Source organism: Sturnus vulgaris, chromosome 2, assembly GCF_052056855.1.
Source record: "Sturnus vulgaris isolate bStuVul1 chromosome 2, bStuVul1.hap1, whole genome shotgun sequence".
Classification (NCBI taxonomy): domain Eukaryota; kingdom Metazoa; phylum Chordata; class Aves; order Passeriformes; family Sturnidae; genus Sturnus; species Sturnus vulgaris.
Window position 1 is genome coordinate 35,144,253 of NC_142244.1, and position 27,499 is coordinate 35,171,751.

The 27,499-nt window shown below is 39.6% G+C and overlaps 1 protein-coding gene across 8 annotated transcripts in view; it reads right to left on the minus strand.

The window, feature by feature from the left end:
• Nucleotides 1–27,499, minus strand: part of TENM4 (teneurin transmembrane protein 4) — a 1,535,416-nt gene that overhangs the window by 186,156 nt on the left and 1,321,761 nt on the right. For 6 of the 8 annotated variants that reach the window (XM_088159247.1, XM_088159248.1, XM_088159250.1 and 3 more), the window contains 3 exons: nt 25,806–26,058; nt 20,824–20,922; nt 18,560–18,795 (listed from right to left, as the gene is read on the minus strand). In XM_088159247.1, the coding sequence (XP_088015373.1) occupies nt 18,560–18,795; nt 20,824–20,922; nt 25,806–26,058 (588 nt within the window). The remainder of the gene's footprint in view (nt 1–18,559; nt 18,796–20,823; nt 20,923–25,805; nt 26,059–27,499) is intronic. The other 2 variants (XM_088159254.1, XM_088159253.1) reach the window with 1 other exon arrangement.

A 27,499-nucleotide genomic window follows, 5' to 3' on the forward strand; every position in this document is an offset into this window, starting at 1 on the left:
GTAGCAGTTATGTTATGAGGATGTCACCTGATTAAGTGATTTCATTACTAGATTCCAAATACCAGCAGTGTCTGATTGGCAACCTGGTGGAAGATGAATTTGTCCTCTTGCTCTAAATTCCACAGTGGTGCTAAAAAGCCAAGTAGTAACAGTAGTGAGTATTTTGGGTCTTTACATCACCATGGGATGTGTAAAGCTGTTGTTGCACACAGTTGTGTTTAAAGATTTTAGGAATCAACCTTGTTCTGTGCTAAATTGATACAAAGTTCTTTCTCACAGAAAAAAACAAAACAAAGGACCACAATAATGGAAAAGCCCTGTAACCATGGATGAGAGGCATAATCATATATTTCGAAGTGTTAATGTTACTAAAAGTGAAGTAAAGCTGTAAAATGAGAAACCTGATGTTCTTAGTCTCTGGGTCAATGGAACCCACTGTGGACATTTTCTCTAACCTTTTTTTCCCCCCACCCTCTGCTCAGCTATATACAAGATGTCACTGACAGAGTAAATGCCCTTCTAAAAGCCCCCATGTCCTTCTCCCTCTCCCACATGATGCTCAATAGATTTTCAGATATTGAAGGCTCCCCATGTATTAAAAGAGCACTCTGCAATTAACAATCATTAAAGTGTACACTTTTGTAAAATACCATGTAGCTTTCACTACCTAGGAAACTCCATGACAGGCTCTTTGCAGAAGCTTTGGTTATATTCCCCATGGAGAAGAACATTCTTTTGTCTGCCTTCTCCTGGAATGAAAACAATACTTAGGGGAAACCCTGCATGCTCTCTGGGCTGTTTCACCACCACCAACTTAGATGATATAAAGGCATCTGGGGCCTCTGGCCCATTATGCTCATGTTTTGACTTTAAAGCTTTGACTTGCATGACCTTTCCCCTGTAGCTAAGGGCTAGCAAAAGGTGCCCTGAAACTTGCTGAAGGGTAACAGAATTTTCTGTGGCAGAGTAGATCACCTTATCCTCAGTCCTCAGTCACCTGTGGCTTCCTTCTTGGTAGAAAAATAGATGGACATCAAACTCCAGTCCCTTCAGGGTTTGAATACTTTGAAGAGTTCAGCATTTCAACCATGCCAGTGCAATATAGCTGTTCTTTTGCTGGACTCAGATTCACTATAGCAAAGAAAATTTGCAAACACTTTAGCATCAGCTGAGTTATTAAATCATGCAAATAAATCAAAGTTCATATTGGTGGAACCAAGTACTCAGGATCATAATTCTTCTGACTTTAACGTATTATCTTTTTCCTATATTGCATTATTCCTACTCTATTATCTACTTGTGGATGCCATAATCAGCATCAGCAGATTAAGCCAAATAAAGAGGAACATTCTTTCCAAGTTTCTTTTGAAGACACTCAGGCTTTTGAGTATTATTGCCACTTGCTTATGAGACAGCAAAACACTAAAGTCAAAACAACTTACTCAGCGGAGCAGAGAACAAAGGAAGTACATACAGCATTTAGAATGAAAAAGGAGAAACAAAGATAATAATTCACATGGTCAACAAAATGGACATCTCTCAGGACGGGTTGATGGAGTGAAGGAGTTAGCAGGGAGAGGCAGATGATTGTGATAGATCACAGGGAGAAGAAAAGACAAGACATGCTTACTGAAGCATATGAGACCCCCAGAAAGCACACCAGTCAGCAAAAAATTGAAAAACAAACTGCTGGCCCTTTATTAGCTTGTTGCTTTGCCCAAAGCAGCAAGCTAAGTGTAATAAATAACCAAACCAATCAATTACGATGTTTGGAATTAAGGCTACAGCTGAAGCCACCAGCTGCTTCCATAGTGTTTGTTAAAAGCATTCTCAGAGCAGCTCGCAGGCTCTGCTGCTTCCTTCTCCCCTGCCCTCTCAGGGCTAAGCCCTGCAGGTACCACAGCTGGCCTGGTGATTCCTCACCCAGGCAAAGCTGCAATCAAAACAAAGGAATGAATAAAATAACAAACTGTTTTCCAGCTAACAACTGATCTTGCCCTGAACAATGAACATAGTTTCTCAGAATGAAGCTTTACAAAACACATTAATGAACCCTCCCTGAGCCTAGCCTTACAGCAAGCCCAGGGGTAAAGGGCATAAAGGCAAGACAGGAAGCCTTTTGGGATTCTCATCTGAAAACCCCAGCCAGTTGCTATGAATTCTCCAGGTTTTGAATCTACATTTATATAAGAATATATGCCCATTTATGTCAGAACATTTGCTTAAACAATACAGGGGAGGGCACAAGCTTTGGAAAAGTGAAGTTTCTCTGCACAGCCACTCCACCCTCCCCAGCTCAGCTGTCCTGGCACTGGGCTCCATCTGGAGAAGTTTGGCTTTGCTACTCCACTGGTTTCTACAAGTACTTCACTGCACTGCTGACAGCTAAGTCTAAGCCAACACAAGCCAAAAGGCCAGTCCTGGGAGGGAGAAGGGTTTTCCAAAGCCTCCCAGTGCAGCATGGGGAAAAGAAGAAAATGGAAAACACTGTGAGAAGGAACAAATGAGAAGGACTGATGCCACAGTGGACAAGAACTAAAATGAGAAAGGGGAGGAAGGTGAGAAAAATATGGAATGAGAGAAACTGAGAAAAAGAAAGTTAGAATAGAGTAAACGTAAGTTAAACAAAAAAAGTACAAGGGATTTGGAATAGGAAAAACAACTGAAGCTCAGTTAGTGGTTGAGAAGACATTTTTACAGCTTATTTCTTTGCTCTCCCCTCTTTGTGTGGAAACAAGCATAAGATATGTCGTGGTTACATATTCCTCTTTAACCTTCATGTTTAGTCAGACTTACAATAACATGCTCTCCAAAACGATACCTGAGCTTTGTTTTTTTTCTCCTAACCGAGAAAAAGCTGAATCTCACCACTGAATTACCCAGGGTTAATTTTAATTCAAGTAAATGTATTGCTTTCACTCCTGTCTCTGGAATAAACTTGACTGTAATTATCTGGATAACTGTCTCTACACTGGAATCATATGATTTTTGTATAAGTGGTAGAACTGACTGTTACAGAATTAACAGTATTTTTGTGACATCCAGTGTTATGAAAAGGAGCCTTTCAGCATGAAATAATCACTGGTTTGTCAATCTTCAATAAATCAAGGAAGATTAAGAAGAATGGGAACAGTAAAACAAACAATAAAGAAATAAATCAAACAGTTTTTCTCTTACACTGCCGTTCTATTTCAGTGCTGGCCAAGGCTTCTGTGTCAGCATGGCAGAACACACGAGAGTCAAGGGCTGAAGTGGCTCTGTGGCCTTACTGGTGTAGGAAAAGAGCAAAAAGCTGGATGCAGCATATACTATCTGCTCTACTTGGTTGTATGGTCAAGTCCTGGACTAGACAGATCCAAGCTGTTGTTCATCTAAGAGCATGGGGACACTTTTGAGAATTGTAGTGATTTAATACCCAAAGAACAGGTTCACAGATCTGGAATTGAGATCTAGTATCCTGACTGACAATCCCTGTGGTTTGTAATATCATGGATTCACATCATTTACACATACAAACCCAGGTCACTCAGCCAGGCACCATGGGGCAAGGAGAGAGGGATTCCTGCAAGGTCACTTTCTGTGCAGACTGCAGCAGTTACCTGGTGACCAAAAACTCTGTACAGCACTCTGTGTCGTTCTCAGTGTCTGAAATTATTTCCTATACAGAAATGCTTTCCATCTGTGGATTAAAACTCTCACTCAGGAAATGGAAAACCTGACTTCATAAATCATCTTTTGCCCAAATGAATGTGAATTTGCACACCAGGACAGGACTGCAGTGATGTGGGAACAGAGAATCCTGCATACCAGGCTGTCCACAACCCAGATGGATTAGAGCTGCTGTGCAGTTAGAAATGTAAAATTAACAGGTCACAAAAGAATGGAGTCCAAAAGACAGCTTGATTACATGTTGTTTAAGTGAAGACTCTAAGCCTGCAGCTGGGAGGTCCCATGGCTCTGCTTCCTGCCTGTTGATTTATTTGACACAAGACAATAGTTAAGAAAAATAAAAAAAGGCACCAGAGAGACATTTAGGGTAATGCTCACTAGTGTAAATTCCCCATTTGCCTCCCCTCCTAACTGCTCAATGATCCACCTTCAGTGAGACAAAAGAGTTTTCAAGCCTCCTTCACAGTTCGGGGTTGAAGACACTTTGTTGGGCTGGGATGCAATTGCTTCATCTAAGAACGGGACAATCTGTATTCACCCATCTCCGGGTTAAGGGAGGAAGGATTTTGCTGATAAAATAGAGATACATCTACGTTGTGTTTGTTTGTGGGACTTTTTTAGGACCTTAAGTGCCATAAAATATGATGTAGGTGCTTTCATAGCCAGTTCAGTACTGACACATGCTATGGGATATATCTAGCAGTTCCTGGGACCCTACCTTGCTGCCTGACTGTTGCTTCACATTTAAACTATGCAAGTACCAAAAGTGGTTCCTTTGGAGATAATTCGTCTTCTTCTTCCTTCAATCAGAATCACCATGTGCAAAGGAGGAATACAAATGATAGAGAGCTTCCTACTCCTTAAAAATTCGCTACCAGGTGGGAACTGCTTCTTGAGAAAACAAAGAATTGTGCTAATCACCTGAAATCCTGTCACAAATGCATTTACTTGCTTTAACACTAACTAGTTATTCTTTGACCCCTCCTGATTGAAGAAGAGCTGTATCCATGATTTCCATGATAGAAGCAGATGGTCTACCAAATAGTATTAGCTGTTTCTTAGGAGAACACTTTATATTTTAATTTAGTTCCCAATTGTTCTTAATAAGGAAGAAGAAAGGCTTCCAGCTGAAGCACCACATTTCTTTGAAACCTTCAAGAAAACGACTAGAAAGGTATGTTATAAAACCAAGCAGTTAAACTCAATGTTTGTTCAATGCAAAAGTCAGCACTTCCTATTCAATGTCTTCCTAATTGCCCCTGAGGATCAAAGCCTTTTGAATGATTCCGTGTCCATTCAAATCATTAATAGATGATCACTGGCCCCTCCAGTGTTACAGTAGCTTGTAATTTCTTGCAGGAAAGGGAATATGCAGTTTTAAATGGGTATATTTAAATATTTTTATGCATATTTAAAGGAGGATTTTTTAAAGTGTTAACCTATAGAAAAGAAATAGACATAAAAGTGGCAAGGCTTATCTGAGAAGCTGACTGTTTAAATACCTTTGGTAATTTCCTTTACCATTTACACCAATTTCAAATAGAATAGGAAGTGGAAAGATGACCTCAGCAGCATTTGGCTGCTATGAGGCAGCCTATTGCAACAAATAAACTTATTTCAGCCCTCAAAGCTCTGGTAAATTTGGTGTTACACATGCTCAGCCTTTCTCAGCAAAATAATATTCTGCCTTCTAGATATCCTTTCTGGCAGAGACCATATTAAAACAAATATTACTGAGATATTTCTTCAAGATCAAAGTCAATTATAAGATGGTCCCACTATACCTCTAAATGGAATTTTAATTTGTGTATATAATATTACAAATAATGGTTTTCCCACTGGGGTACTCACTTCAATTAGAGAAATGAGGACAGGCAGCTCTACCAGAGGGCCTCTTATCCTGCATTTACTAAAATTCTGGACTAGTCTGTTGTGGACAGTATAATTTTACAAATGCCCTTTCATTACACACATATAAACTGTGAGGCACTAATTAAAAATGGCGTGATTTACACAGGTAAATACACAAGATCTCACATGCTTCCTTCCTTGTTATCTTAACTAGAGATCTTTCAGAAAACTTGCCTTCCAAAAATAACACAATCAGTTGCCTAAAGTCTAAAAAGCATAGTTTGCTGTGCAGAAGTCACAAAATATATCTCTCTTCTTCTAAAACCCCAGCATAACAGAGGTGGGATCAGAGTTTTAATCAAATATCCCAGTTTAAGCACGAAGATCTAAACATGGCTGTAGAATTTGATGTGTGAGCTATCTCTCAGATGGCTGCCTGCTCATCTGTCCTTCTGAATACAAACATGATTCTATTATAATAAGACAAGTAAATGTCTTTGAGACCACTGCTTGTATTTTAATCCTAAAATCAGCTGAAAACGGCATTAGTGTTATTAGTCACTATGCACATTCTAAAAGCACCAGACCCCAGTTGGGCTGTGCTAGTTGATATAAGAAAAATTAACAAAATGACAATCTCAGAATCCCCTGATGTCCAAAGCATAGGTTTAACTTGAGCCTTACTTAGCCTAAGTAAATCTAGTGACTTCAAGAGGATGACGGAGGTGTTTCAAGTTCAGAACAAATTTACACATTTTGTAGATCTGGGCCAGAGTGCTCATCAGCATTGTCAAAACTGAGCTCTAAGGCAGAATCCTATCAGCCTTGAGTCTGCTGGAAGAGATATAAAGAAAATTTAACTGTACATATGTTCAGGAGGATTTTGGTTTTTTAGCTGCTTTGGATGAAAAAAGCACAGGTACGTTTAAAACAGATTAAGAATGTTTTAATTTATTTTATAGTTTTTCTTTACATATACTAGAAAAACAAACACTGTTCCAATTTGGAGAGGGAAAAAAAATCCCTTTTTTTTCCTGTACAAAAGCTTGGCAAATGGATACAAATGCACAGCCTGAGAGAGCTGATAAAGTAGGTGACACAGCACAATTAACAACACAATAACTTTTGTTCTGTCCCGAGACCATGAGTAAAATCCAGCACAATACTTTCAGGTGCTATAAATCTAAATGAATGGTTCAGATGAGTGTGAAAAGCTGTCTTAATAACAAAACTTAATGCAACCTGATGATTTTTTCCCTTGGACTTAGAACTAAATCCAGCACACAGAATAAGGCAACTGCTAGCAAGTGCAACCCACAGTGCTCCTGAAAGACCCACGGCCATCTTTATATTTAATTTTACCTAAAAAAAGCATTTGCTAAAAAACCTTGAAGTTTGCCAAGTCAAGCACTCAAAAATGAGCAAAGAGCAGAATTAAGATTGCTTTTGTGATTTTACATCAGGCCTGTATGCATATATACTCTGTAATAGCCTTTAATTCCCTCATCACAGGCTATTTTTTTTCCACTGGCCCAATGCTGAGCAGAACAATTGCACAGAAATTACCACTCAACCCTGGCAACTCCAGCATTGTAGCACGTTCAATTGCTTTCTAGGGATGCCATATGTGCAGTCTGCTTGGTAGCAGTAGGAGGGGGTTGGAAAGGGAAGGAATACACTTTGCATAGACTATTTTGCTACTGCACTCTAACTAGGTCCCTACTGAGCATGTGTGAACTCAGATTTTCTAGTTTTGTGGTAGCCAGCTTGGAGTGGATCAGAGATGTGATAAAGTACACACCATTACTTGTTCTCACTAATAAAAAAAAAAAAGAGGTGTCACAATTCTTCATTACCTGAGTACTTCTGCAATATAAACAGAAAACAACAGTAGATCCAATAGCAGAATTTTGCCTAAATGAGTGACCACATCAGCTGGTAGATCCAGATCCCTACTCTCCCACCTATTTAGGGTATAGAATCACAGAATCATTAAAGTCGGAAAAGACCTCTAAGATCATCAAGTCCAACCATTACCAAGCACTGACATGTTCACCATTACACCACGTCCCCATCTGCCACGTCCATGTGCCTTTTGAACGCTTCCAAGTACAGTGATTTCACCATGGACAGCCTTTACCACTGCTTGACAACCCTTTCAATGAAGAAACCTTTCCTAATATCCAATCTAAACCTCACCTGGTGTAGGATATTTCCTCTGGTCCTGTCACTGGCTGCCTGGGTGAAGAGGCCAACCCCTACCTGGCTACAATATCCTTTCAGGGAGTTGTAGAGAGATATAAGGTCCCCCTGAGCCTCCTTTTCTCCAGGCTGAACACCCCCAGCTCCCTTCAGCTGCTACTCGTCAGACTTGTGCTCCAGCCTTTCCTCACCTCTGTTGCCCACCTCTGGACATGCTCCATCCCCCACCTCAATGTCTTCCTTGTAGTGAGAGGCCCAAAGGTTCCCTTGTGATGACTTAGGCCATGATAATTTTGGTTTATTATTAAATACAAATATATCAAAGCGCTTGCTTGGGGAACCAGCACACTGCTTTGCCCCTGCATCCCCAAAGACTAAGTTGATAGCAGTGAATTAATCAGTACTAAGCCATGTAACTTGATGGTCTGTAACATTTATTTGTTAGAAAGAACCCTACCACAGTACTGGTTCTGGTCAGCCAGCACCTTCTAAATTCCTGTGTATTGTTCAGCTAGCAAGGACCAGAAATCATTCTTAATAGACTGTTTGGGTCTAAATACCCATAAGAGTTTAACAGTAGAGAAATGTATCTCTTCTGGAGCAGCTGGGTACCTAGAATGGTCCCACATACACGTTCCACTATCTAGAGTAGCCCATGATACAGTCTGACTGGGGAAGGTATACTAAAATAAATAAATTGTTACTAACCACCACGATTAATGCTGTTTGGAATATCATTATACTTCGATTGAAGGATTTTATTTTTTTTAATTGAAAGCCTCAAGAAACTCTTTTGATGCTTAATTTCATTATAATTTCTGCCATAATTAAAAGGGTTCTGCTCCCATTAATACTCCAATTAGATTTTCTTTTGAAATACTTACGGTAAGCATAGCCATCATCTCTGCCAACAGCCTGGTTTTGCTTTGCTTTTTAAAGAGTCTCTTTGCATAATGAAGTGATGCAGCAGCTGTACTGGGCAAGTAAGGTGAGATGCTGCTGCTGTGTCACCTGCTACGATATCTGAAAACAGCCAACATATCCTGTTCTCATCATCTGTCTAGGCAAGAACTTCTGAGAACAATAGGGACAGGCTTGGAAGTTAAGGTATGAGAAAACCAAATACAGAAGAAGATAGGAAAAGCTGGAGATGATGGTAGAGTTTACAGGTTAGCACTGAAATACAAAGATTCAACGAGCTCTATCTATAGAGCACCAGATCCTGGTATGTCAAAGGAAAGTATGCAAGCTCCTTTTGGAGCTTGTAAGTTTCAGCATAAGCAGTGGCTTCAAATCTTGACAAAGAGGAAAAGAGTGGATTGGACTTTCTAGTCATTATTTTACACGTCATCTAGGATGCCACCTGGGCAGTACACTTAACAACAACACTTCACCCTATAAAGATGTCTATCTACTACATAGCTCTACTTTAACTACAGGTAAAACCTCAGAGAATGCATTGCTGCACACATTCAATAGAAATGTATGAGCTGGCTGTAAAGCAGGCTTTGAAGCCATCTTTTAATTTATGCTAGAAAAGGATGGGAGAGAAACACTAAATTATAACCGAGGAGCATTTTTCACTGCCAGTGACATCCCTAATTGAGAGTACTCTATGACTAGTTACCCACAAAAATGTTTGGTATTTAAAAACATGGGAAAAAAGCCCATTACAGGAAACAATTCTTTCTGTCTCCACTTAACTGCAATTAAATTACATGATTTCACACTAATTAGTATGAAATAAAAACATGGGCTCAAGGAGAACTCCTTCCACGAGACATATAAAGATCCGTAAAACCGATTCTTTTTCAGCATCTGTGTGCAAAGGTCAATCTAAGTTGTGAAATAAAGATTATAGCAGCACATCTGTGCCACTGTCATAAAGACAAGGCCAGCACTTCTGGAGTCAGCCTGCTGTTATTTTCTTTTCTGGAGGCTTAGAGCAGCTATAAAACCTCACTAAAAGCAACTGATAAAAGCTTATGGGTTGAGAGCCCGTATCTTACCATTTAATAAAACCAGATGGAATTACATTAATCTTTCTTTGTATTAAAGATTCTTAATTTTACAGAAGGATCAGACATCTAAAGGGCCAACTAATGTGTGGTTTCACGGCACACTGATACAGACTCCCAGATCAGATAGAGCCCTCTGGATACACAGCCACAACCTGCTTTTGACTGGTTAAATAATCAGTTATATTGGTGGTCTGCTTCTGAATGGAAGTCATTCTTCCAATGATCCCACAATGATGAAAGAGGATCAGACTTTGACAAAAGGACCTCTTCAATCAGTGTCAAAATAAAACAATAAGCAGAAATAAAAAAAGCAATATATAAAAGCCAGAACAATAGGGAAACAGAGAGTAATCTATATAAATCTAAAGCCATGGATAGAGGCGAAAAGAAGCTGAGGACACAAAAAAAAATACATGTCTTGAAAAAACCCACAGAACAATACAACTTTCTTAAAGTGCACTGAAACCTAGCAAAATGAGCAGCAATATTGATGGAGATAGGGAAATGTTGTAGTAAAGACTAAAGTGTTTAGTAAGAATTTTTGTTCTAGTTTTTGAAAATAAATACAATAATACAATCATTTCACAAGAAGTAAGTTTTTTTCCAGTCCATTAATAACCAGGAATTATACTGAACTACATCTATTTAAAGACAAACATTTTTAAATCTGCAGGCTCATTTAACTCGTACCCAGTAAAGAAGAAGAAAGAATCTGACTCACTGATTAAATCAGCTACCAAGAAATTAGAACAGGATAATTGCTCTACAAATATTTAAGAAGGGAAAAGGACAGGATGCAAGTCACTTGGTATGGGTAGTCTGATATCCATTACAGACAAAATAACAGAAAACATAGAATTGAACTGATAGGAATAAAGAAAGTGAATGTATGGTATCTCAGGCCAACCATATTGCTTTTCTGAAAAACAGATCTTAAGAAACAGTTACTCATTCTTTGACAAGATTACAGTTTAGTAAGACATTTGATTTAATTTGATTGGATTAAACAAACAAGCATTTTTCCAGGGTATAAAGACATGCATACATATATTTAAAAACTAACTGAAAGACATTAAAATCATCATTGCTGGTGAATAACAACAATCACATGTTACAATTTCTTGTGAAGTTCAACAACTGATAGTTGGCTCGAAATTATTCAACATTTGCATCAGTGTTATGTAAGTAAATATAAAACCATGGATCACTAAACGTGTAGATGACTCAAATACTTCAATGAGAAATATAATGACGAGGGCAGAACAGAAAAACAGAAGACCAGGACAGTAACTAAATTTGAATGATTCAAACAAAAAGTGTCAATGTCAGCCTATACACTTCGGATAATGGACTGCAAACTGTGTCCATGAAATGGGACACAGGCAACTGGAAAGCAGAGAGAGCAAATGACTTAAGGAGTAAGCACAAGAAGATACTGTACAACAATATCCTAACATAACTTTTATAGTCCAGAAAGACCTAATGACATGTTTACACATATAAGTTGGGAAAAAGCCAGCTGAAGTAGGTATGTGACTTACCTATGTAAAATGGGTAGATTAAGTACCTGGAGTTTGCTGGGCTTCAATATGCAAAGAGGTCAGCCTGCACAATGTGCTAGTTTATGGATGTAACATATTGAAAATTGAGAAAAGAATTTTAAATTAAAATTATGGGAATCCTTAGACTTCCTGCCAATAAACACTGAATTAGCTGAGAAAAGATGTAAACTTGACCAGTATATTTATCACAGCAGACTCTGAAGACATACTAACCACTTTGCAAAGCAGAAATTTTGCCACCAGGTTCAGAACATATTGTCATCACATGGAATATCTACATTTCAGTACTCCCCAGTTTCCACAGATTGGGCAAGTCTGGCAAAATTAGCAGGTTTGCAGTATCTTCTGCTCTACTTTTCCAGCAATATTTTCTTGCAGCAGCATGTCTCCTTTGAGTCCAGAAAGGGAAACAAAGCTGGTGAAGGGTCTAGAGAGTAAGTCCTATGAATAGTGGCTGAGAGAGCTGGGGGTGTTTATCCTGGAGAAAAGGAGACTCAGATGAGGCCTCAGTGCTCTTTACAGCCACATGAAAGGAGCTTCTAGTGGGGGAGGGGGGGTCAGCTTCTTCACCCAGGCAACAAGTGACAGGACAAGAGGACACAGTCTCAAGCTGTGCCAGAGGAGGTTCAGGTTAGACAACAGAATAATTTCTTCATGGAAAGGGTTGTTAAGCATTGGAATGGACTGCCCAGGGAGGTGGTGGAGTCAACATGCCTGGAGGTGCTCAAGAAACAACTTGACGTGGCACTTTATGCTGCAGTTTATTTGACTTTGTCATGCTCCACCAAAGGTTGGACATGATGATCTTAGAAGTCTTTTCCAGCCTAAGTGATTCTGTGATTCTTTCAAAAGCATATCCATGATGTAGTTCTCTAATCACAACACATTTAATGTCACGTTACAGATCTTATTTAGATGGAAACAGTGAATGTTCTTTAATGGAGCTTCTATGGTAAGGTTTTTAATACCCATCTGAATGAATTGATCTTCATAAGAATAAAGTGGCATCTTGTACCTTTATCACCTTTATTTTAAAGCACAATAGTGGATAAATTACTTGTACTTCCTTCACTCTAAATTATAAAGCTAAGAGTAGCTGCTATCCAAACATACACTGGAAAATTCAAAGTGAAAAAAAAAGATGCATACAATCACCTAATAATACAAAGAGGTCTTCTTGACTTTGCAGGTGATAGAAAATAAAAGATCTATGTTATAATTCATACCACCATGTACTTAAAGCTGTGGCAAAAGACAACAAAGCAGGCAGAAATGTAAGACTGAATGTAACCCACTGTGGTTTTAATTTGCACAGAATCCTAGAATGCTTTGGGTTGGAAGAGACCCTAAAAAAAAAGGACCGTCTAGTTCCAACCAGCCTGCCATGGGCAGGCACACCTACCACTAGACCAAGTTGCTCAAAGCCCCAGTCTGGCCTTGACCTCTTCGAGGGATGGGGTAGCCATATCTCTGGCAACCCATGCCAGTGCCTCACCACTCTCACAATGAAAAATTTATTTCCAGTATCTATCTAACCTACTCTCTTTCAGTTTAAGGGCATTGATTTAATTTTGTGTCTTTCTCGTTTCTCTGATAATTACTCTCCATGTGTGCATGCATGCTGAGAGGGAGGTAGGGTAATGCCAGTAGAGAGGTGGAGATGAAGCATTTGAGTCACTATTTCATTGTGGATCTGGCCAGGGAAAGTTTATTTTGCCAGATTCCCTGAGGCAGCTTTCCTGAGCTCACTGCTACTCACTAGCCTCTTGTAAACTTTACACACAGCAGCTGCCCTCAATGGTTTTCTAACATAGTCAAGTGACTGAGGTGAACAGAGTCCTGTCACCTTCCTATCTCTTTGCTACAGAACAAAAAATGCAGAAAGATTTCTGCAACTTCATGCATTTTTGAGTAGTCAGACAGAAGCTCAAGTTCATGGCATCTCTCCATGAGGTTGAATCTATTTTCATGCCTTAGCCTTTGTGAGAAAATTTACAGGGACAAAATTTGGGGTGCAACAAAAAAAAAGATCATTCAAAACTGAAGGGATAACATCTGTCGTGATTTATATTTCATCTTCAGTCAGGTCCATTTCTAGAATAGGAATTTATAAAAGTATATGCAGATTTTTCCAGCTCCTGTTGCAGACACTGGGCCCAATGCCACTGACTTTGACTGCATTTGAACCAGTGCTGAAGGAAATGGAGTTGCTCCAGCTTAAGAGGAGCGTGTGCACAAGAAGAGTAAGGCCCGTGTTTCCTAAATGTCAGGGTATGAAAGGAAGAACTAGATGTCACCTAAACTGTCCTCCTTAGTGAGGGAGTGGCACTAACCCTCTCACCCCACCAACGTTTGTCTGCATTTGGTACAGTAAGAGCCAGCTTTAACAGAAAAAAACAAAACCCATATATTCAAGTATTGCTATATAGGAAAAAATGGTAGTGCTGTCTCATGATGATGGTCCCCTCTCAACCAGTGTCCTGGAATGCTGTTTCACAAACATTTATAATACACAAAATAAATCGCTGGTAATACTAAAGCACCCTTTAGACTGGATCTGACATTTTTATTGATTAAGGGTAAAATTAAATAAATGAGTTTGCAGCTACTGAGTGAACAGACCACAGTGATTTTGTGAAGATGTGAAAGAACCAAGAAAGGACCTCAAAGCCCTGTTTGAGGTAACAGATTGACTTCATAACATAAAGGCTTTGCTAGAACAGATTGTTTAGCTGCCATTTCTGTCTTTTTTCAAAGACAGGATGGAAATAGAAAACATTCAAAGATTTTGATTTACAGTCCTTGTAAATCAAAGGAACAAATGTCAACAGTAGCAAAATAGAACTTAATCTGGGATGAGAAAAGGAGTATTAAAGCAGAAAGTGAAAGTAGCCTGTTGGCAGGGTAATATATTGTTTTATATTTTAACGTGAATAAAAACTTTAATATCAAGGTATAAATGTAGGATTAGTAGATATGGATCAAGTTAATAATTAAGCATTAGCAACTTTTCCTATTGATCTCTTACCATGTAATTGGTACACTATGCATCCATTGCTAACTAATTAGATTTCTAGGAGCTTTGGAGAGCTGCTTTAAATTTGGTTTGCTCCATAGCATCAAAGAATCATAGACAAACTGAGCTAAAGTTAGCTTTTGGGGTGATTCTTAGAAAATAAAAAGAAAGACACTTTATAAAACACATCACAGGCCTAGCACACTTTTACTGTCAAAGCATTTTGCCTGCAGCAAGCAACACTGTTCTTCAAGTGAAGCTGCATCTGTACAGAGTTCAAATGAACACAGAGCTGAAAAGTAGAGAGCTCTGTCTCCAATAAAAAAGGAAGGATTGTTTTGGCTTCATAATATATTTTCCAGCCCTAGCTTTAATCTAAATCAAATGCCCATCTTTCTTGCTGTTCATGCAATGCAACCGCAGCACATGCTTAAGTATAGGAAAATTGCAAGTGCCTAACAACATCAAATTGTACTTCCATCTAGTCTGGAATCTACATCAGGCAGAGGATAATAACTTCTGTTTAAACAGGCAGAAACTATTCTCCATCGCTAATTAATTCAGAAACTGTTCCACAGACCTAGCCAAACAGCTGCTGGGCATGGAGATCTGGACAATCAAACAGGTATTTTCTGTTTCTAAACTTCCCCCCAAGCAGTACAGCAATGTCAGAGACTCTTTACAACGCTCTGCTAGCAGGTCTGGCATCTACAAGGTACAGGAACTGCTGGCAGAGTATTAGCATAGCAACACACCTCGTGGGATTCTCTCTGCCATTAGAATGGTTCTAGAAACTAGCCCTCCAAGGCAGAACTCAATGCTATACAGACCCCACCAAATCCTAGCAAAAGCCATAAAATTTTTTTCTTATCTACCTGTCTATTGAATGGACATTCCGAAAATGGAGAATTCAATTTTAAAGTCATGTCTCTTCAGGAACTCCTTGAATAGCAAATTTCCAGGGCAGTTCTGAGCTGCTCAAAGAGGCCTTTGATTTCAATGTTTCCATCACTTGAATGTTGCAGCCCTGATGTGCCTCTGCTTTTCTCCTTGGTGCTCTCACCCCATGAGACAAGCTTCTGTGGTGCTTATGGGATTTGTGTAAGCTGTGTGTGTGCAAAACACTGATGGCCACTGTCGCCAGTGCCTTAGTGTGGTGTCTGACTACTTGGAAAGGGGGAAACAAGTCAATCAAAAGCTGGTTAATTCAAATGAAAACCAGCTTTTGGTGTTTAATACACTCTGTTATATTTTGTTTGTCATTATCTCTCCAGACCAGTGACTCAGCCCTGCTTGATCACAGTGCTGACACATGACAGCAGCCATTCCGCTGCCATGGACATCTATTTATGTCTCCTCTCCTCATTTTGAAACAGCCCAGCAGGATAAATGAACCTCAGACTGCTAAATGACATAAAGACTCACATGAAATAATAGAAACTTTGCCTTTTAGCCTCAAACAAATGATTTAGCAAGTTCTCCGGGCGAATTTCAAAAAGGAACTGGCTTCAGCAAAAAACTTGACCAGTGACAGAAATGACCAGTGCCCTGCTGTTTCCATGCAGCTCTGCCTGCCTCAGATGGGCACCCACCACAACTGTGTCTGAGTGTCTGTCACACAAAATACTGCCCATAGCAGAGTCTCTTCTGTATGTCTTTAGCTCCACACTTCCACAGACAGGTAAGGCCTGCAGTTTTTAATATTTAAACAGAGGACTGTGACATGCCTGATGCTGTGAGGAACATCCTGAAGGCCTAGATACCACTCTGAAGTATTTCTATTATCCGACCAGTGTACAAAATCCAGATTAAATGTCAAGCTGCTGCCATGGGACCCAACCTAAAGTCCATTCACTTAAATGGAAACCTTTTCAATGACCTCAGTTTGCTCTGGAGGATGAAAATGGTCATTAAAAGGTAACTTCTGTGGTTGTTTTAACTGACAAGAGCAGATGGAGAGCAGTCAAGTTCCCAACTCTCATAGACTGTTATACAGATTAGACCTTATACTCATGACTAAGTTATACCTTACCACTCAGACTGTCCCCATGGCACTGAAAAGAGCAAGGTACTGCCTACATGAGGAAAGGTATCTGTAAGAAAATGGAACCATACGAATATTGAGGGGGGAACCCCAAATCAGAGGAAAAACAGTAATTTGTCTTTAAACAGACCGGTTTACTTAGAATTATAAATAAGTTCCTGTTAAGAATTACATAGCTCATATCCAAATGCAAAATGTCTCAGTTTAACTTAGTGAAAGTACAAACATTTTGACTCCCTCATTCATTTCTTTTCTTTTGGGTTAGGTGACACAATTCTCATCTGCAACTTGACAGGATGTAAAAAATAATTACAAATGAAAAGGTTATTCATAATTTTTAAATGAGTTAATTAGTAAACCCCGCCAGAGTCACTCATTACAGTAATTAATAATTGATTATACTTGAAATTAAACACAATTTTTCATCAAAATCTAATTAAATATCTGCCTTTTTCTCGTTGCTTAGAACATTGGGTCTGGTAGAGACAATCTTTGCTAAATATGTTTATGCTGAACTGATCTATTGGATTTGATTTTTAATAATTGGTAGTTCCTTTAGAAATTAGTAATTATGACCCTTAATTACAGTGGTTCAACCTGCTCAGCATTTCTGGCACATTTCCAGCCATCTGTGGTGTCTGGCAAATGCCAGCAAATTCACCTGAATGGAGAGGATAAAAAGGATGGGACTGGACTCAGTGGACCTTCCTTTTAACAACATTAACTGTGGTTTTAAGCAGGAGTGTGTTCTTCCATGAACTCTGAGACAGGGCTCTGAGCTGGAGAGTGGCAAACCAAACTCCTCTCCATCCATCAACCAGCACACACCTCCTCCTCCAGAATTAACTGGCACTGCTATGCTGAGCTGAAATGATTCTCCTCTGACACACAGAGATAATGTCCAAAGGAACCATGTTCAGGACATAAGGAGAATACCAGACAAATGAGAAAGGCGATTCCAAACGTACATAGCAAATGATGAAAACTGACTGCATATTTCATCAAACTGCTGCTGATTTAGTGTTGGTTAATTAATCATTCCTGTTCCTCTTACAGGAGACATAAAAGTGACCAGAGTATGAGGCAAGGCAGAAGTGGAAATTATCAGTCATTAAAGAAGTGTATATTAAAGGAACACAGTAAAAGCAATCCTTTGTGGTGGTGCTAATTATATTCATGTAAAATGAAAGCAAAATCTTTCGATCCAGACTAAGGTTTGTAATTCTAACCACGACCTTTTGTATTAGATCATTAGTGTACAGGAAGTCACAGCAAAATCAAAAAGACTCATTCGTGCCATGAGAAATGGGCTTTTTTACCCATGATCACATCTAAAAGTGTCTGACAACTGGAGTTTGCACCACGGACAGTTTAACATAGAAGTCTAGGAATGGACTTTTTAAAGACATTTATAACACACATATCAAACAGAACTGAAGAAAAAATAATGGTAACATTCCAACTTTACAGGCTTAAAAATACAGTTTACCCTTCTAGCAGTTCAATTACTTTTGCAACACACACTAAGAATGCTTTTTCGCAATGAACACTGACAAGCCTCATAAACCACAGAAATTCAGATCACGCACAGTTCAAGAAAAATCCACTGCTTTTCCACCCAAGATGCAAATTTCACCAGCACCACCTACTCTAAAAAAGTTCTGCTGAACCACAATCTCAACTCAGTCCTTCTCCATCCTCCTGGTCACCCTGTGAACTCCAATGTAATTAGTTGCACATCCCTGAAATGGGTGTGCCAACAAATGACAGAATTAAACCACATTTTTGTGTATCAGGATCTTAGTTCTAACCTTGTCCCATCAAAGTCAACACTGACAGACCTAGATGTGACTGGGATTGGGACATCACCACCTGTTTTAATGGGATGCTTACAAAAACCTTGTGGCTTTGACTCACTCCAGGTACACTTTCCTCTGCAGAATGTAAACAGTCCATGATATTGAAGGGAATACAACTCCCTCATATGACTCATGTTTTACTAAGCCCTTCTGGCTTTATGACAGGTGTTAAGCTTCCTACCACAACACCGCAACACAAACAAGTCAATAGATGCCTTATTTCCCCATCACTTTGTACCAAAGTCTTCACTCTCTGTTTCTCAAACATTAGCAGTATGGGAGGGTTTGTAGAGAAATGAAATAAAAAGAAGAAAAACAAGCAGCAACAAGCTTACCTACGAAATAGGCCAGCAGGATCACCAGCGTGACAGAGATGACAATGGCACTCAGAGCAGCACATTTCCAGTTACAGTACTTATAGGGTTTCTTCAGGTTAAAGGCAGGCCTAGAAAAGGTACTTCTGGGAAGGGGCCTAGGGGGAGGTGAGTACACAGTGCTGGACGTCAGGGGATATCCCGGCGATGTTGTACAAAAAAGGGGAGAAGTGCCTCCAGGTTTGAACAGGAAGTGCCTGAGGGAAGAAAGACCAACAGCAAGTGACTCCTCACACAAATCGATGCTCAGGGAGGCGTGGGGTGGGAGAATGGCGACTGCTGCCAGGACGAAGGAAGCAGCTCCACACAATGCTGGCTACGGACATGGACGGCATGCATAAAAGAGAAGAATAAAAATCAAAGGCAAGTCACACAGAGTAAAAGAAAACAAAACCAAAGAATCACAGTGCCAACAATGCCACAGAGAGCTCTTCAAAGGCAGGAGTCCCCTCTGTGGAAGAGCTGGCGTTAGAGTGAGATGAAAACCCCAAGCACAGCTACGACAGACTGGTGGCACGGGCAGAACTGGGAGCCTGCTCGCACTCCCACGGAAATGCCCTACGGAGGCTGAAGAGGAGCAGAGGTCAGATTAAAGAAGGGAGGGCATTTATCAATTTATTGATCACTGCATGAGAGCGTTTTTTGTGTAGCATTGGTGAATGGAGATGGGAAAAAAGAGCTTAAGCCATTCCATAGCACCCAAACTGTCACAGAGGGGAATATTCACACTGTCCCCATCCAGTAAATTTAAGTGTCAGACAATGGTGTGGCTAAAAGCATCAAAGTCCTGTGTATTGCCAGTGGGGAGAGGCGCCTGCTTCCACAAAGCAGTCCAGAGCACCTTGGATTGAAGCCTATCTTTAAAAAAGTGTGAATTACTGTCAAAGGCAACAGCATTTCCTGTCCAGTGACACATTGGGAAGCACTGTATTTTGCCCATTATGAAAAACACAGCCTGAGAGCCAGCCCATGAGCACCTCGGGTGAGACTCATGGAAGTCAGCACAAGAAGAACACACTGAAGCCCATGAGTTTCTGGAATGAAATGTCCCAAGGGGACTTCTGTACACAGGAATACTAAATGAAAAACCTGATTTTGGTGGGACATCATGCTGTAAAAGGCATTCAGATTCTGGGAATGAAAACTGGGAAATGGAGTGGACTAATCTACTACCATGCTTCTGTAAAACAAAAATGCAGCTTGAAGGACTGAGAAACAGCCCCAATGCCCTTTTCACATTCTGCCATGGCTTATGGGGCCAGATTTTGCAGCCAGAGTGAATGCAATCAGGTAATACCAGATGAAGAGGTGACTATTTTCCCCATGACGTTACTTGTGCAGTCACAGGGGAAACGTCACATGCAGAAACATCACAGTGCAGAAAAGCCACCAATTCATGCAGTAAAATAAATGTAACACATGATTATCCAAAATAGGTGCCTGTAATACTACAGACGTGTTTCTATTGGTACTCTAAACATGAGTGCTGAGCATTAGAGAAAGATCCTTCATTTCTACTAATGATCTACATTAAAAAAAAAATTACAGTAAGTCAGATACTATCCCGTTTTTGAAAAGTATTTAGATAGAGATGTATCTGTTCTGAGAAAAGAGGCACCTGCAGTGTTCAAGTACACCAATAAGCTCTTGTGTGAATGATGGCTACCAAATTGTGAGCTGCCAACACAAGATTCAACAGTTTTGGCACCAAGTATCAAGTTTGACATACATTATAACTTAAAAGTTAAGCGATCAAAATTTGTGCAAAGATGCCAGAATGGGTGGTTAAGTCAAACTCCAACGCTTGGCTTACATACACCACTTACAGACACTTGTCAGATAAGGTATGTGGAAGACATCAGTTTGACAAGGAAGTATCAGGCTGTCAGCACAATAAAGGTTTCAGATTTTTATGAAAATTAAATAATTTTAGTTAATATGGGAGTTGAAATTGCTGTAGGTACCTCCTACAAATGAAATTACTTTCAAAGCAATAAGGGGATAAAAAGCAAATGGCATGCAGCGGCTCACTCACATATTAATGAGTTTTCCATTAATATGTACAGGACACAATGCTCCAAGCCCCAGAAATTCATTTTTAAAGCCATATTGGAAGAGGTCAGCAATGGTGTTGCCCTTAAAAATCACTGATATGACCAAATGCTTTCATGCAAGGATCATAATGACTGTACAGTAAACAGGAAGACCACGTAAGTGTCACATACCCGTCATTGTAAGCACCATCATGTCGGGAGGAGGTGAGAATGTCCATCTCAATGAGGTTGTCCTGCAATGTCTCTAGGAATGTCTGCTTTGCTATGTTTCTACATACATATGGAAACATGAATGAAGCCAGTGAGTCATGCATATATGAAGTGTGATTTTATAAACCACAATGGTTATAGTGCAGTTGTGCATGGAATTAGAATGATGGACCATATATTTATATGTATAAGATGCTACACATATACATATATAGCTTTTAAAAATGTTCACTTTTTTATATATACACAATATATATGCATATACACACATATAAGCACACATGCCCCTGTGCATGTATCAAAAAATTTTATGTCTTTGTTCATTGCACATTATTTATTGCCAGTGACACATGAAACCTTCTGAACTCCCTGGTCCAAAGGACCAGATTTCAAACCAGCCTAACTGTAATCTGGTAATACTCCTGCATCTGTGTTACTGTAACTCTGAAAAGACACAGCACAGGATCTATATCCCACGGTGGCCAGAACCTTGGTAGCACTCTTGCATCTAACTTTCTTATGGATTTCCAGCAAAAATCTGCCACTCCTTTACCTTAGTTTCAGTTTTGGATTTGAGAATTTTTAAGGTTTCCAATTTGATTAATTTATTTTCCTTTGTGGAATAATAACTCACTATATAGAGTAAAATGTAAATTTTCCAAATGTAAATCTTGCTCAATATGAGTATTCCAAATAAAGGTCTCTTGGTGATAAGCAGATAGAAGCCAGAAACAGATTAAGCTGTAACCCAAATTCCAGCACCAGAGTATTTGCTACAATCTGGATAATACAGGCAATAAGCAACATACTTAGGACCTGCACATGCAAATGCCTGGGACTGACCCTGCACATAGCAGTGGCATTTTGCAGTATTTGTCCTCCCGGAATGTTCTTTTATGAGCCACATTTTGACCTGTAAATTCTAAACTGTTTCATACTTTTTGAGGAGAACAGCAGGAACATAAAGAATTAACTCAGAGGCACAGCTGGGAACAAACTGTGTCTTTCTCACCTTTGGGCTTGTTTCTCAAGACCTGGCAAAAGAACATTCCTCACATGTTTTTTAAAACAAAATGCAGTCCTCATTTTGCCCATGTCTGTTTTCAGCATCAAAACGGAATCTAAGCCTGAATGTGAATAAATCCCCTGGCAAAAACTAGTAAAGGAAACATAACAGCATTGTGACACTTTATCACTTATGCAGGATTAAGAGCCTAGAGGGTGTGACATGAACTCAAACAAGAATGCCTGTCAAAGAAAGTGTATTCAGGTAACATGCCAAACCAAGAGAAACCAGCCCTGTCACATTATACAAACCTTGATACCATTTCTTCCAAAATATTCTCAAATCTAATTTTCATTTCTACTTCCTCCTCTTCCTGCTGCTAATGCCAACATTTGTTTAGCTCAACTCCCTGCTTTTGGAGGCCTTTGGGCTGCTTTGACAGAACATATCTACTCCTTGATCTGAATGAAAGTGAAGTGACTCCTATTCATAGCTTTGGAGTAAAGTGGATCAACATGCATGAGCTGTGTGCCATAGCACTTGAGACATCAATCCATCCCCAAGTGTTTGTGGTTTCCTCACATTCCCTGGGAATGCAGGAAAGATTAGATGTTGAGTTCAATGCAAAAAGAAGCAGCATATGTGCATGCACTGAGCATTTAATGGGTAAGAGGCAAGGCACCTGGCAACACACCAATCAATAAAAGTTCATCGTTAGTTAAAATCCATGTCAAATTGGTTCCATGAATTTCAGCTGTGGATTGTCAATAAAAGAGAAGAGGGGAGGGTTACATAATCTCATAATGTATGCAATTGTAACAGAGAGGTCGCTGGGTCACCTGAGGGACTGATGCGTGCCTGTCCTCCTCTCCGAAGGCTTACAGAGTCTGCTCCCTTGGAGATTACCTGTAAATCGCTGGCTAGTTACAAAACACTCTCCTTTCTCATTAGCAGTACTGGTAGCAGAAAACTGACCTTACATGATTACCACATGAAATTTCCTGGGAATGGAAGTCTCCTGAAAACTGTTGGTTAGGCAACTAAACGTCCTCTACTTGGCATTTATTTGCTCCCACAAGGTCAAATGTAAAGGAACTGAAAGGAGGCCACAGAAGAAAGAAGACTGAGGAATAAATATGGGGGGGAACTCACCTGCCAGGAATGACTGCTGAGCAAAGATCTTCTCATCACAACCTTATTAATACATGGCTTTTAAAGCAACAAAAAAGGGAGCAGACAGGAAAAGAAAGAGGAGAAAGGAGAAACAGAGAAGAGGGAGTAAAGGGAAACTAATGAAAAGGAGAGAGAGAAGAGGAGGGGCTCTTCCTCTTGCAACACACAAAATTCTCAGATATGCCTTTCCTGTCAATTTTATATTCGTGCTACACATCTCTGCTTGCCCTTGCAACCATTATTGTTTGGAAATTTCCAGGCAGTGACAAACCAGTCTGAATTTCCAGTTCTGAAAACTGCCTGGAGTCTATGGCAGTCAAAATCAAGCCACTTCAAACACTGGTTAAATTCTGTAACTGCAGGCACAGTTCACAGCCTGTGACAATCCTCGTTTAAAAGATGCAGCTTTTTTTTCTTGTGTTCTCTCTCTTTTGACTAATACGGGATTAAAAAAAAACCAACGGAAATACAATTCCATTTTCAACATGAGATTACTATAATCGCCTAACTTCAAAAGCCTTTACTGTTGGATTAATGTCTCTTGGCCAGGATTTACATTTCTACATATTGGACATTTTATTCTCTTAGGTGATTGTTGTTTTCTTGGTTCTAAAAATCTTTGCAGTGGAGAAGACGGGGAAAATCACTCTTATGGAAGAAGGTGAATTGGACATCCAAGTTTGCTAAACAGCTCTGAAGCCTGATCTTTTATACCTACACAAATCCCACTGAAGGAAAAGGAAGACCTCTGTGTGCCAGAAGAGCTGACTGTCAGAGTGGAGAGTCACAGATATCCTGATCATCTATGCAGCTCAGCCTTCTCTCTTTATTGATACCATTATAACACATTATATTGTCTTAATGCTGGGTAAGTGAAGGAACAGTCAGCAGTGTTCATTTGCTGTTGGCACAAAATTACATATTTTCCAATATGCTTGTTGTCAAAAGGAACACTGGGTGAAATTATGCCATTTCAAGCAGTGTGTCAAAAGCTTCACCATCAGTTTTGAAGCGACCTGTTTTCTACCAGATTAATAAAATTGTTAGATTGAGGACCAAGTACAAATGTGACTGAGCTGTGATGCTAGAGTAAAATCATCAAATGGTGCAGAAAGAGCTCTCCATGCAGGTAGACCTCCAACTGCCAGTCTGATTAACAGCAATGTGACCAATCCAACCTGCAAGAAGAGCAGTCTGCTTCAGATCTTGAACGATTTTCATCCACCATGGTTTCACAGAGAAGAAATGAGGACAGCCCTAAAGTTTTGCACTACTAAAACAGTGTATTATCTCTTCTATAAAGAATTCACCACCTGGCTAGAAAAAGACACAGGGCTTCTTTCAGAAGTATAGAAGATTATCACGAAAGAGCTGCAGGAGTGGGGCCTAAGTATTTTTTAATGCAATTTCAATAAGAATTATCACATAAAACTCATTGCTTTGGTATTGTGCTTGAGAATTACTAACACAATATAATTACTGAAACTGTTGCCAAATCACACTTGTATTACTTGCTTATAATTTTGTCTTAATCTTTTGGATCCAGCTTCTTAGTTGAGTCTTTTTAATCAAGCAGTCACAGAGAAATTAATTATCTTTAAATGGCACAAAATGTGATATTGAGGTTGTTTGGGAAGTTTCTGGGGGCCAGCAGATATAGTTCAGTCTCAAAAAGATTGATAGATGTGCTAATTTTTAAAAAAACTTTCTCTTAGCAGAAGTTGGCAAAACTGGGTACAATTTCTCCTATGATACAGCTACAGCTGCTGCTGCTCTCAGTGAGATTCCTGCAGGCAATGATGTGATAAATTTGGGCCCTGTCTCAGTTTTCAGTTATTGTATGATTTGTGCTCTCTAAAATCTTGTTGATTTGAGAAGATTAAACAAATGAAGGAACAAAGACAGTTGAGCAAGTGCACCGTGTTTTAGGCTTGGAAGACTTCTCTGCAGACTGAAAAAGACACCATGTATGGGAGCTAATGTCTCCAGCATCCCCAGTGGCTGCTAGGTAGCAATGGAAATGGTGAAGCAAAACCCCTGGAGAAAGCAACTGGGACCCCAAGAAGATGCACTCACCATCAGATAGGAGGACTGAGGGAGTGTGGGAGCTCTCTTTTCCAGAACCTACACAGACCCTGAAAAAAGCTAAGAGCTAAAACAACTTGGTACACCCTTCAGGTGTTGCATAGGTGGAAAATAATTTGAGAGCTAAATGGAAACACCATTAAATGACTGATTCTGGGCTATCCAGTGTTTCATGCTTGCTGAAGCAATGTTGAAAAAGGCAGCAGCTGACCTCTCCTCATTAGCTGAAACAAGATCAACCTTTCCTGAATTATGTACTACGAAAAGTACTGCTTGATGAGGCACAGCTACAAGGCTAAATCTTTTCAATATACTGACTGATTTCAGTTTTCTAAATAGGATATTGATTTATCCTACCACATAGGAAGAAAAGGCATTAAAGGAAAATAAAAGAAAGCAAACCAAGAACATTTTAATCTATGATCCTGATTCCAATTTTAAATGAGGAAAATAACCTTATGAGCAGCTGTTAAAGACAACATTTTTAGTTTATGAAAGAAGAGCTATTTCCTTTTCTCTTAGTCCAAATCAAAAGACACAAGGAATAATAAATACAACACAAAATGCGTAAGTCAAACACCAGTTCACAAACTAGGTGGCTGGCTATGCAGATGTATTTTCCATAGCACCCTGGGCACACACATTCAGCACATTGCAAGTACTAAAGAAAGTGACCTACCTTGTCTCCAATGGGATGTTACTGTTGAGTAACCAGTTGTCCTGAGCATGGGCTGGCTCTTGAGTAGTGGCTGGTTGTTCTCCAGAGAGAGAGTGGTCCGTAGGAGCTGGGCTGGGGTTGCTGCGTGGAGTGAAGTTCCCTCTGTTCAGGGAATTGATGGAGGCTGCATGATGCTGATTTGGGGTGTGAGCATGTGATATTGGAGGTGGAGGAGTTCGAAGTCTTGAGTGATTTTGAATATTTGGAGGATGATCTAAAACATAAGTAAAATACTTTTAAGGTTCATGATTTGAGTAGTTCCATACTGTGTTCATTTATGTGCAGACACTTCTAAAAGAAGGCTGGGGTGCCACACATCCTAAATGAAACTCAAAAGGGTAACACAGCCTTGTTCCATATGTTCTAATGAGACAGCATTGATCCCTGAGCCAGCTAGAAAAACAGTCCAGTCTTGTGCACAAAAGTTATGCAAGTTTAAAGCACTGCAGAAAGGCTGTCCTGACAGTCAAGTTAACTCCGATGAACAACTGCAGGTTGCAAACTGCAATCTACCTGTGGCACTGATTTGTGATAAAGGATGAAAAATACAACCAGTCTGGATAAATAACATGTTAGAGCCACTTAATGATGGATATACAGCTCCCAGATAAGTTTGTTCTGCCCGTTTTGCCCAAGATCTTTCAATAGTTAAGTCAACAAAAAGACTGAGAATACATTTAATCATAGACTGGGTTTAGGGAAAGCCATAAAAGCATGTCAGGGTTATACAGTTTAACAAAATCCAATAGTTTGTACTGTTAGAAATGTACTCAAACTGAGTAAAAAATGCATGTGGCATAAAATCTGAGGTGTCAGGAAAATGAAACAACATGCAGTGAAGAAAGATGTAAAGATCAGTGATATGGCTACTTGGAGTAAAACTCAAAGTATTTCTTAGCCAAGAGACTGAGGAAGGCAGACTGGGGACGACAAACATCTAGGAAATATGAATCTAGTGTTAATTATATCTGTATTTTGACTTTTTTTAGCTAGCCGTAAAGCATTTTCTTCTTTTTTTTTTTTTTTTTTTGGAAATGAAGAAAAATAAAGTATTTGATGAACTAGAGGGAGATTTACAGTTCAGCACACTCCATATGAGAAACAGGACACATATATCTCTCTGCTTTTAGTGGGTTCATGCTCAAAAGTCATTAATACTGTGTACTAGAACAGATTGCTCAGAAAAGTTGTGCAGTCTCCCTCTCTGGAGATATTTGAGAACTGACTGGACACAATCCTGTGCCATGTGCTCTGGGATGGCCGGCTGGAGCAGGCAGGTTGGCCCAGATCACCACTGTGGTCCCTTCCAACCTGACCCTTCTGTGACTCTGTAATACACAATACTTTTGTGATGCCTTATCTGAAAAGAATGTCTATCCTATCAATCTCATACTTACCAGACTTCTGTATCATGAGTAACTAACACCCATTTATTCTCTAATTAGAGGCCTCAGAACTGAATGAACTGTATGTAGTTGTAAATTACGATGAATGGTATCAGCATTTAACAATACTTTTGAAATTTGAATTAGGACCCGGATTTAGGAGAGGAACAGAAAAAGTATTCACAGTATCTCTGCAGCTTCTCATATAGTTGAACACATTAGCTAAAACATGGAGATATGAGAGACAGCCATCCTACCTCTCCTCACCCT